At 38.0% G+C, this 12,809-nt stretch overlaps 1 protein-coding gene across 2 annotated transcripts in view; it reads left to right on the top strand.

The window, feature by feature from the left end:
• The window catches only part of LOC128738571 (GTP-binding protein Di-Ras2), a 177,208-nt gene extending 167,385 nt beyond the window's left edge, over positions 1-9,823 (top strand). For both annotated transcript variants that reach the window (XM_053833816.1, XM_053833815.1), the window contains exons 6-8: positions 6,219-6,416; positions 7,931-8,023; positions 8,086-9,823. In XM_053833816.1, coding sequence (XP_053689791.1) covers positions 6,219-6,416; positions 7,931-8,023; positions 8,086-8,334 — 540 coding nt within the window. In that variant the 3' untranslated portion in view covers positions 8,335-9,823. The remainder of the gene's footprint in view (positions 1-6,218; positions 6,417-7,930; positions 8,024-8,085) is intronic.
• The last annotated feature ends 2,986 nt before the right edge of the window (positions 9,824-12,809 follow it).

Here is a 12,809-nt window from a genome sequence, read left to right as displayed (position 1 = left end):
CTACAATGGATGAAGGGACGGTAGGGGAAAGAAATGCATTTTTTTTAAGGAGAGGGAGAGCGGAAAGGTGAGGAGAAAAAAAAATTTCATTTATTTCCCCTACCGTCCCTTCATCGATTGTAGAACCATCGTTTCAAAAAAATATTAATATATATATGTATGACCGCATTTCAAGGTCAAGACTAAAAACTTGAGATTAGTCTAAAAAAATTTGCCGAACGCTCGGCCGTTGAGATTTCTGCAAAATTTTGCCGAACTCGGTGCTTTTTTAAGTGTGTAGACTGTGGACTAGAGTGAATCTGAATTGGAATAAACTCTGAATGGCATTGAGCTTGACTTAAAATGCATTCTGAACTAGACTGGACTCAGAAATGGACTGGCCTCTTGAATGGATTCGACTCTTAGCTTTTGACTGAATTGGATTCTGGACTGGACTGGACTGGCTCTGAATTTACTTAGATTTTAAACCTGCCTGAACACTGGATTGGATTGTACACTAGACTATTGTAAAATTTAGTGTAAAACAAAATTATTACTGCAACCCAGAAGTTCGCAATTTTTAATTTATTCGGTCACAATTTTTGCGATAAAAAATATTTCCAGTTAAAATTCCAATTTTAACTCCAGTAACTAATAATTTAAATTTCAAGTTTAGTTTTAAATATTAACCTATTTTAAAATCAATTTCAAGTTCAAATTCAAATCTATTTTTATGCCCAATTCCAAGTCCAATTTCAACTTTGATTTTAAGTCCAACTTCAAGTACAACTTATAGTCCAATTTCAAATCCAATTTCAATTCTAATTACAAGTCTAATTTAAAACCAATTCATTTCTATTTTTAAGTCCAATTGAAAGTGAAGTGATGCTGGTAAACTTAAAAGAAAAGTCGAAAAATTATATTTTGCCACACGGAATTTTTTTAAATATTTTTTTTGTGAATTTCTAATCTTTTAATAATAAAAATTTCATGATAACATTTTTTGTTTTCTGAAAAGTTCTGTCGTACTGAAAAACACGGTTTACCTAATTCAAAACTTCATATCTCATGAACCAAAAAACGGAGAGCAAACAGTTTCTTATTCTTAGCATATTCACAGATAGATTCCTGGTGGATTTAGAGGTAGTCCGTCTCCTGCTGCTCTTCAGAAAAAGAAACAAAAACAGAGAAAAAATGACACAAAAGGAGAAAAAGAGCACGAAGGAAAACGTGACACAAACTGGACGGGATAGAAAAAGATACTAAATGCGAGGGATCATTTCTATATGAGTTATAACTGGCATGAAGAAGAAACATGACATGAAGGGAAATGCATGAGGAGAAGAAGACGAAGAACGGTAGAGAAATTTGAGAAACAAAAGAAAAATTTTAAATAAAACGAAGAAAATGAGAAAGAAAATACGGATAAACGGAGCATATATGGAGAAAAAACGGGACAAAAAGAAGAAAAATACGGGATAGAAAAGGAGGAGAAGAGAAGGAGAAAATACAGAAGCAGTAAACGGACTAACGAGATCAGAAAAATTAAAAAATGAAAACGTAAGACAGGTGGAATAAAACAAAAAAGAATAAAAGAAACTGACGGAAAAAGGGGGAAAGCAGGACACAATAAGAGGAAGAACGGAGCAGATGAAAACGAAATACGGGATAGAAACCCGCAAAAAGACGGAAAAAGGTACCGAAAAAAAGGAAAATGTCGAAACGGGACAGAAAATGACAGGGCGACGACCAGATGAAAAAAGGCACACATCAAGAGGAAACAGCGAATAGAAAAAAGGGAAAGCAAAAGAGAAAAAAAAATACTACGAGACAAGAACGGGAATACGGAACAGAAAACAAGAGAAACCAAAAGGGAAAAGAAGAATAGCGAGAGAGATGAAAGAAAAACGGAAAAAGAAACGAAAAAACAGGAAAAAAGCGGGATATAAAACGGGAAAATGGGACAGAAAAAGAAGAACAAGAAAAAGAAGAAACAGGAAAAACCGGCAAAAGACAAGCTTAAACGATAGATAAAGAGACGTAAAATGGTAAATAAAACGGGAAAACCGGAGAGGAAAACAAAAAAAGTAAGCCAAAAACAGAATACATACGACAGAAAACACGGAAAAACTGGGCATTAAAAAGAAGAAAAGCGGAACAGGCGAAGAAGCAAAGGAGTTAAAAGACGAAAACTGGAAGCGACATAAAAGAGAAAAAGAAAAGAAAAAAGACGTTAAACGAAAAATAACATAACAGAAGAAACGTTGAAAACATGAGAAAAACATGACTAAAATGATTAAAAAGAAAACAGAAAACACACGACAGAAAAAACGGAAGACGTGAAAAAGAGGAGACACGAAAGTAAAGTGAAAACGTAACGAAATCGGCACAGAAAAGGAGAAAAAACGGAACAAAAAGTGGAAAACGTGTGAAAGAATAAGACAAAAAATGTCAATTCTAATTGCAAGTAAAACTTTGTGCCAAATTAGCGCAAATTCAAGTCTAATTCAATATCCAATGATGAGCTCAATTCCAAATTCAATTGCATATCAAATTTTAAGCCCAATTTCAAGTCTAAATTAGGCCATTGCCAGTTATTTTTAAAGTTTTTGTCGCCCCCCCCCCCCCTTTGAAATTGGCTAGAAAACTCGGGGGGCAAAAAAATAATTTGTTGGATATGAGTTATTTTTTTATAAAATCAATTGTCTGTTGCGCTCTACAGCCTGAACACAGTGTACGAGTTGAGTTAACGCTTCCAGCACGAAGCAGAAATGGAAATTCAAACCACAGACTAACAGACGTACCACTAAAGCCTCATTCCATCGTCAATAAAAACGATCATTTCAAATTTTCGCATAAGCCAAGACTCAAACAACAGTCGCTGCGCGAGAACGCCGCTCGCCTGCGTTGGCGCTGATGTCAAATATTATACAAGTAAATTTATAGCATTGCTAAATTTATAGCAACCTACTCTGTGTAGCGCGAAGACTGCACCAGGCGATGCTAGTGTTTTTTTTCCAAGTTTTAGGGGGGTGAATGAACCGATGATTTGTTAGAAAATTTGTTCGAAGTGTTACGTCTATTAGTCTGTGTTCAAACTATGGAATTTCCGAAAATCATCCAAAAACAACGCATTTTGCATGGAAAATAATAACGTATATATTAAAAGCGATTTGGTTTTCACGTTTAAACTTTAAGCAAAAATGCTTAAAACCCATTTTTTTCCTCGAATAAAAAAATCTCTTTGTTTTTTTTCATACCCCCCCCCCCCCCCCCTCCCCTCTTCAATGGCCCACCATCGGAATGACAAAAACTTTTTAAAATATTTGTAATGACCTTAATTCCAATTTTAGGTGAAATTGCAAGATAAATATAAACTCTAATTTCGAGTATAGTTTTAATTCCACTTTTATCTAATTTAAATCTAGTTTATGTCCAATTTTAAGTTCAATTTCAAATCCAATTTTAAATACAATTCATGCAGGTATTCGCCGTAATCGGCGGACATACCAATAGTTCATTCATGATTTGCAACATATTTCGATGAACTAAACCACCGAACTGCAATTGCTAAGCTTGAATGTCTTGGATTTTTCGGTTCTTTGATGAATTTTTCACGCTCCTATCCTGGATGGCCGCAAGATGGAAGCATAAAATTACTAACCTGCAATCTATATTTTTTGCCCCAAAATCTGGGGTTCCACAAGAAAGCCATTTAGGCCCCCTAATATTTCTACTAGTCCTCAACGTTATAGACAGAGTGTTAGGTAGCTCGGTGCAAATATTTCAGGCGAAAAAATCCTTTTACGCATATGGTCAAATCTGAATCGTTACAGGGTATTGAACATTTTTAGTTGCCGGTCCTGTTTGCCTTTTTTTTCTCTAAGTGTGGACTCATCACTGCGACCAGTAAAATTGATCTACTGTGATATCGCCCGGGTGTTTACTGTATGACCTGCACTGCATTTCTTTTTGCTATAATCGCTATTAAGTGAGCGCTATGCTTATTAAATTTAATGCGTGCTTGTGTGTATTGCGGTTTACACTTCCTTCAACGATTGATCTACTTTACCCGCTTATTCCTCGCTGCCAGTACTATCCCATATTATAGCCGTCCCTGGCGAGGACTCATTCGTTCCTTTGACCAGTACACTTAAACTATAGAAGGGACATTTGTACTGGCAAGAGGCTTCAGAGGGTAATTATAGAATTCAGCATGAAGGAAGGGTAAATGAGGGGTCTGAGAATAAACCCATGCTAAAGTCACTTGACATCGAATGGGTTGATTCTACTAAGATTCGAACCCACGACCACTCGCTTGTCAAACCTTGCGGCTACGGAGCACCCCCTATTTGGCTTGAATTAACTGTAGTACAAAAGTATGCCAGCAAGCTCAGTTCTGTTATTTTTATTCGAAAGCTGAGAAAATTTTGTACTGAAAATTTGTTCTTTAGCTTTTTACTACATGAAATTTAAAAGCTTTTCAGAAGCAAAGCTTTTTGCTTTGAAATTAGTGTTTCTCAAGGAGTTTTTATCAATTTTCTCCTAAAACAAAGTGTGATAAAATTGATTGTTTTCATCTACCCATTTGAAGCTCTGATATCGTTCTACAATTCATTCCTTGGCGTGAAACAACTATAACTTTTAGTTTCGTTGCAATTTAATTTTAAACCTGTTGAGTGTTGAATTAGTATCTGAAAACTGTACGAATTCATACATCTCGCATAGCACACTAGATCACTGCGTGCGACGGATATGGTTTGACACCTATGGAAAACAAAAGAGTTTTTCATAAATTGAGGGATTGCCTCCACTTTTCCTCAAATAATCTTGCAAAACACAACCCACGTAGGTTTATTCGCAGGCAATAACTATCTTGAATCTGTAGTGGAAATGAAGAATATGTGGGAAATGATGCATTTTAACCCGGTTCAGCATGTTGCACAGCTTCCAGCGTGCCACGGGTCTGATTATAATTCAACATCCAATACGATACGTGTAGAATTAAATTGCAACGAAACAAAAAGAGCAAGCATTTTACTTCAAAGAACAAATTGTAGAACGGTACCAGAGCCATAAATTAGTACAGAAAAGCTAATCAACTTAGTAACGCTTTTTTGGGAGAAATTTCATGAAAATGGCTTGAGAAACACTTGTTTTAAAGCTTTTTGCTCTTCAGAACAGAATTTTGTTGCCCGACCAACAACTTTTACGAAATTTATCACATTCAAAGCAATAATACCTTTTTTTGGAGGCTAAAACCATTGACATCCGGTAAACGATTTCGGACAAAACTGGGTTATTTTAACTTTTATCATGTTTTTACATGATTGCTCTTATTGATAGGAAAATATGTCGAGATGAGAGAAGCTGGAATTTCGTCAGCAGGGTATTTATACAATTTGTTTACATTAAATCACTGCTGCTGCATCAGCTTCCAACTGACATAAAATTTATTGTTGTTATGTTAAATATGAAGAATCAGTAATCAAACTCTCAAGAGACTGAAAACGCTGACGTTAATTGAAACAATTGGATTATCAATTTTTTCATTACAAATCAAACATTAATTATCTTCTGATTTTCTGATAAATGAAAAGATACCTACATAAATAAACTATAAAAAGTCTGTTTCAGCGGGATAATAATTATTTTCCAACGTATTGGAAATCAACCAACCACTGAAAACAGTAAATCAATGTTTGACGGCCATACGAACGGGTTTTTAATTGCTACACTCGGTTTTTATGCTCAGGTACACGTGTATGGTAAAACCAGTCCGTCTGTGTATAATTTCTGTTTTATTCATACTTCGAATAATATTTTTCCACTCATTTCAGCGGTAATTTCGAGTTCGAACTTATCGTTCTCAGCTCAGATATAAACTAACCGAACATTAAATTGAAATTTTTTAACTATACTCGTAAATGCGAATACCTAGTCTATAGCACTTTTAGAGGAAGATTAAACAGGTTGAAACTGTTTAAACTAGCATGAGTTCTGAACCTATTTTTCCTGTCCTGTAAGTTTAAGACCAAACAAAAGTACAAGCTTGTGATCAAAGAATTAAATTTCAACAAAACTACATGACTATTCACGTTTTCCCTTTGAAGTCCTTACAGCACAATGGCTTATAGAAGACAGACACTGTCTCGTGCTTTCCATTCCACAAAACAGAGATGTTTGCTAAAATCTTATTTTTTTTCTCCTTTCCATCTTTTCTTACTTTCCCGGATCAGTTTCCAGCGATGCGTGCCCTTTCGATTTCGTCGGCCGACGCGTTCATCCTGGTGTACGACGTAACCGACAGCGTATCGTTCGAGGAGGTCAAAGCGATCCGTGAGCAGATCCACGAAATTAAAGCCACCAACGCCGTTCCGATTGTGGTGGTCGGCAACAAAACCGATCTAACCGACGAGGATGATGACGTCCGACAGGTGAGTGTGGTGTCTGTGCCGCCCGGCCGTCCGCCACCGCCGCCGCGTGGGCACTTTAAAAGCGACATCAATCTTCCGAAATTGTGTACAGATGTATGTAGCTTTAAGATAGCAACTGACACAGAGCAATAGGTCGAAAAGGCTCGTTCCGTGGAAATCTACGTCTACGTCCAAAAGCAATTAATTATTCTTGAAGCCGAATAGCAATCCATCAACCGACCGTAACTTATGTACGAGAGTCATGCCGAGTGCAAATAACGTTTGACATGTTGTTCAGGAGAGGTTAGGGAGGATGGATAGGCATTTGTTTTTCCCCGACTTCTGTCGGTTGGTTTGTGATGGAAAAACATTTAACCCTAGTTTCCCCACGTGCGAAATTGCTAGTCCGTTTTCTTGGAATAATTTTCCCACCGTCGGTGTTTATTCGGCGAGGGTAAATCTCGCATTTTCCCATCACACAATTCTGCTCCAGTAGAGGGGCGTTAATCGAAAGAAGACTTCAGTGCTTCAACTGTATAACACTCTTGAAATGGAAATTCCCGGTAGCTTCCATCCGGTATTCATCAATTATTGGCTATTACACCCCTGCTTCGGGATTAATTCCGTGGCACCAGTGGGAATGGGAAGCGGAAACGGGATTGCAACGAGCTACGATAAATGTCGGTAAGCAGCTGGCTGGAAAGGTTTCGCTTTAGCAAGATGAATGAGAGAAAGGTGAAAAGAAACCTTCCCAGCCCAGCAGCCCAACCCAGAGCTGTCTGTAACAAGAAGCAGCGATAAAAGCACTTGTCGCAAGTTTCCGCTCGGTCGGACAGTCTTCGAAAGCAGGCCAAGCGGGCGGAGCCAAATGAGGATAAATCAATCACTGCCGGTAAAAGAAAATCGATAAATTTTCCGATTGTGGCTCATCGACTCGAGTACGTCTTCATTTCAATTTTCAATTACTGCGTACGGAAGCAGTTCCAATGAGAAAACCCAGATTACGGGATGATGAAGTATGGCTTTACCTATTTCTTTCCTTTGTGTTGACTGTAGTGAAAAGCTATAACTTTGGACGAAGTTATGAATTTACGACATGAAATTTACGTCAAGTACAGATGTCTATGTTCATCATCAATTTTAATTTAAATCAACGATCCCTTCACAGTTTGAATAACAGTATTTTATTAAAAGGCGGAATTCAAGTGGTGTTCAAAACCAGTTTAACTGAAAAACTTCTGTGGTTTTTCCGATTTTATCTGTATCAGAGCTTTTCGCATAACATTGAAGCTTTTTCCACTCAGTTCGAAAGCACCTCTAACAAATAAGCTGTGGCGATAAACCATTTACGAAAACGAAAGCTAAGCGTTGAAATATATCACTCATAAAAAGCTTCCAGCTCATGAACTTTATGAAGCTTTCAACTAGATTGACGCATTCCAGCAACGAAAATTCAAGAAAATGCTGCACTCTAAATTGCTACCTGTGAAGATCCGACATTTCCCATTTAAAATTCTTTTTTTTTTTGTCTTCAGATACCGCAAGACACGACAGAGTCCATGATAACCGTCGACTGGGAGAATGGTTTCGTCGAAGCGTCGGCCAAATTAAATCGCAATGTTTCACAAGTAAAATTTGTAAAGTTCTTTCGAAACTTCTAATTATAAATGCATTGTTTCCCACCCACCAGATCTTTAAGGAACTTCTCGCACAAGCCAAAATCGCGTATAATCTCAGTCCAGCCCTGCGGCGGCGGCGACGTCAGTCACTTCCTCAGCAGGCCAGCGTCGGCGGTGGCGGCGGGACCGGACCACCGACGCCCCAGCAATCGATGCCACCGAGCTCGGTTCACGTTCCATCCGCCGCACAGCTAGCGCATCTGCAACAAATTCAGGACAAAAGCCTCGGTGGCAAGCGGAACTCGTGCATTCTGTCTTAATACCCGAAATGGGCTGAACCGGGCTGAGCCATCTCTAGGAATCCGAAAATATACAGATAAAGCAGCAAACCAGTCCAAACCAATTATCCTGTTACGGTGTAATCAAAATGGTGTTTCATGTAATTCAATAAACAAACCAGAAATTATCCTATATTCAATGTTTGTGCGCAAAACGTGATTCTGAACTTTGTTGTTTGGATGACGATTAAATTAAATACATTATGCTTACAGATCTGGAATGATAATCGCGAGTAGGTCAAAGATGTAAAGTAGCGAACAGGAATTATACGGGTAAATCCACAGTACACAAAAGCCAATCAAAGTAGAGGAAGTTTCCCCCAAAAACCATGCGATGAAAGCTATGCAGCTGCGCTGACAAGCCAAATGAAAGCATTTTTTCATAAAAGTAAATAAGGTCTTCTCCTCGATTGTTACTAAGACGAATTTTTATATGAAAATTAGGAAAAAAAATCTTTTGACGTACTTCACAAACATAGCCAACAGCAATAACCCAAAGTTCCTCCAAACTTTGCTGTTTCTCGACACAACTTAATCTTTACCAACATCTGTTAGTTGTTAAATGTTAAATATTTCGGCCGGGTACAGCTTCTCCCGACAGGTGCCGAACTTCAAAGTCAATAATTTCCATTTCTACTAAACACAAAATCATATTGAATACAAAAGCACAATAATCCTTCCGTTAATTTCACTCTAAATATAAAGAATATATGCTATATTCGTAGAAAAAGATAGAAAAAGATTCCAACTGCGATGCAATAAACAAATATCGAAAGATACAATCGATGGAACGGTCGGACCGAAACGTTGCTATAAATAATATAAAATCTAAACTTATTATTAATGATTTAAAGAAAAAAGATCAAACACCACAATAAGCTAAAAGCGAAACCAACATGGAATACTGCAGCATTTTGCCAGCAGAAGAGCAGAAAAATAAATTACAATGCAAAAAGGATTAGTATTAATGTTATGCAAAAAGGTCATAGTTGTTATACTTGCTATCCACTGATAAATAAATTTCTAATACCCAAAAGAATAAAAAAAATACAAATTTGCAATGTTCGTCACACAAATATGTGCTTCTCAATTCTTTAGTACCTATAGGAAACATGTCGAACGGTGGGAAGGAAAATTAACTAAAATTAAATCGTTTGTACTCGAATGTGAGAGTCTAGCAACTATAATTGCACAGTTAAAACATTCCACATTTTGTCACTCTATTTATCTTACAAACATTTATATTATTTTCCACAAATACTAGACTTTTTACTAGAGGAAGCGTTTCCCCGAACACCTTGCTAGACTCTCATGATCGATTACTTCACACGTAATTCGCAGTATGTACTGTAACGCAATGCAAGAATAGGAATAACAACTGGGAAAAGAAGGGGGTATGTAGAACTTTTGTACAGTAGGCAAGCAACGAGCGGGGGTTACCCCCTCTCGAAGACAATTATGTTAGGAAATAGAAGAGAAAATAGATTGTCAAAAGAAATTCGTTCGTGTAATGTTCTGTGAAATTCTGGATGATGCGGAAAATAAACTATGATCTGTTTGATTTATTGGTATTTCGTCGACTTACCGCTGATAGCGTGGATCATTTGAAGAATCTTAAGAAAAGAGTCATTTCCACTAGTTCCGGAATTGCCAGGATAAACAGAGGTCCACTCTCGAAACCGGAATGTAACACTTACGCTTTGCTTTTTTTGAGAGCATAAAAACTATGAGTATTTCTGATATCAATTTCTGGAATGTGATTGACGCATCTAACCAGTCGATTATTTTGATTTCTGAATATTTCTTAAGTGAACAAACAAAAGATTAACTTAATTAACTGACAGGAAAAAAACTATGAGAAGTTATGTGTTTTCCACCGACCATGTGTGTTAAGTTTGATGAAGAACCGTCCTGGCGTTCCGGAGTTATATATGAACATACATTCATACTCACGTTCCTCATTCAGTCACCCCCTACCCCCCTCCACCAACCTCTGTTCACTCTTTCCTAGTCAGCTTCCCCTTCTGTCACGTAACCAATTATACATCTATTTGCTCTCAGGAAATTACTATGATTGCCAAACAAAGCTATTCCAGTTTTTTTGGACCCCCCGTCTATAACCCCCTTTATACCCCCTTTGCTTTCTAGTATCCCAGACACTTGCGCAACGGCTATCGGTCTAAATGAAAGGAAAAAGCACTCATTTGGACATCCCCTCTTTGACAGGGACCACCGCCCAGTGCTGATTCCCTAATGTCGAGGAACATGTGTGCCAAGTTTGATGAAGAACCGTCCAGGCGTTTGGGAAATTTGGTCGCCCCCACCCCCCTATTAGGGACCATTTCTTTTGTCAACCCCTTAACCCATTATGACCCGGGTATACCTAAATTTGGACCAAATGAAGTGAAACTCTGTAATCTATTATATTATGGCTCGAATGTGTCGGGAAACGCAAAATCGTCATTTGGAATGCTTTCAAGGCCAAAATATCGCAGGTTAAATATTTTATAGGCTCAGTTTCAAACAAACAAATCCCAAAGTTTTTTACAGATTTCTTATCGAATTTTGTGATAGACTTTACATATAAATACTAATTTACATGTCAGGTAATGTTTCGTCACTAAATGTAGACTTTTTCATGCGTTTTGGAGACAAACATTTTTTCGCCATTTTTTCAACTTTTTTTCCGCCATTTGTCACAACTTTGCACTGTTGAAAATACAGATGAAATGACAAAAACTGACAAATTATATCACACACACATCAGATTGATGTCTTACCTCTCTTGTAGTGATATATTAACAATGCTAACTATTGAAATTCAGTAGTAAACAGGTTTTGAAGACGAGGTATGATATATCATACGCTGGGTCATAATGGGTTAAGTGCAGATTCCCTTATGACCAGGGATAGAAGATCAGTGATTTTGATCAAATATGTGTGAGTTATCGCCACACGCACAGATCACGATCCGTACCGATCATGACAAATAGTGAATCTTTAGCGTTGATCACAAGATTTTGTTCTCTAAACAGTCTCAGCAGTCGATCACAGTGTTATATCTTACCTAGCTGCGAGAAAAAAGGTCACACATGTTGTTTGTATTGTGATTCATACGATGCACACAACCAATCGTCTGTATCTGTTGTATTTCTCAACGCAATCATGCAATGAACATGAACTGACATGAGGTTTGTCATAATCTGTACGGATCGCGAAGTGTTTATCGCTTACAAGTAGTGATGTCAATGAATCTGAATCTGATCGCTTATATGATCTTGATCGCTAGAAGCGATTTTTTCCATCCCTGCTTATGACAATGAACATGTATGCCAAGTTTGGTGGAAAACGGCTCAGATGTTCTGGAGTTGTGCCGGAACATACAAACATGCAAACTCACGCTCACTTTTATATTTATACTAGCTGATTGCCCATTCTCACTCGGGGCCCGTTTGTCACTCAGTCACTGGTACATCTATTTCGGTAATAAACACTCTCATAATGCAAGAAACAAAACCCTTTTTTTTATTTGAATATGTCTACTCCCATTGTCAGTTCCTCTCATGTTGAACCCAACCACTTGTAAATCTGTCTTCTTCTCGGTAATCCCTTTAAATTGACACAAAACCTTTTTCACGTTTTTTTACGTTTTTGAACTTCCCCCTTTTTAATGGCCGCCCTATTTCCCCCCTCAGAAATAAAACAACTTGTATAACTGCTATCGTTCTAAATCACCCCATCGGCAGACAACCATGTTTTCGCCGCCAACATCTCGTATGTGCGAAAATGAGATAGCATGTTAGCACTGCGTTTCACTGAACTGCGAGCAGTCTGATTTGGGCCCGCTGTCAAATTTTGAGCCCCGGACATGCTGTCGCTGACGTTTACTGCAGCTCGATATAGAGATGTCGATGGGGTGTTCTAAATGCAAGAGAAACGTACCCCTTCACGCATTTGAACCTTTCTCTCCCCTTGTAAGAGACCGTCTCCCTCTTTTGTCAACCCCCCGGCATAAAAGAATCATGCCAAAAAACATATGTTTGACAAACAACGTTTGATGAAGAACAGTCCAGAATTTCCGCAGCTATGGCGGAACATACATTCATACTCACGTTCCTCGTTCCCCCACATGTCAGTTCCTTCCCAGTTAGCTCCCCTTTCCGTCACGTAGCTAATTATGCATCGGTTTGCTCAATGAGAATCGCTATAACGGAAACGAAACAAAGGTTTATTTACCATGATTCCTTCTCGGGGGACTCCCCGTCTTTTCTCAAAGCCCAGTAAAGTTGCACAACTGCAATCGCCTTAAATGCAAGAGAAACGCAACCCCTTTTACTTATTTAGATCTCTCCCTCCCCCCTTATTAGGGATTTCTCCCTTTTGTCAACTTCCCAGTGTTAATTCCCTAATGTCAAGGAATTTTGTGCCAAGTTTGATGAAGAATTGTCCAGGAATTT

This window comes from Sabethes cyaneus, chromosome 2 (assembly GCF_943734655.1).
Source record: "Sabethes cyaneus chromosome 2, idSabCyanKW18_F2, whole genome shotgun sequence".
In the NCBI taxonomy this organism is placed as follows: Eukaryota; Metazoa; Arthropoda; class Insecta; order Diptera; family Culicidae; genus Sabethes; species Sabethes cyaneus.
This window is presented reverse-complemented; position numbering and strand designations above follow the sequence as displayed.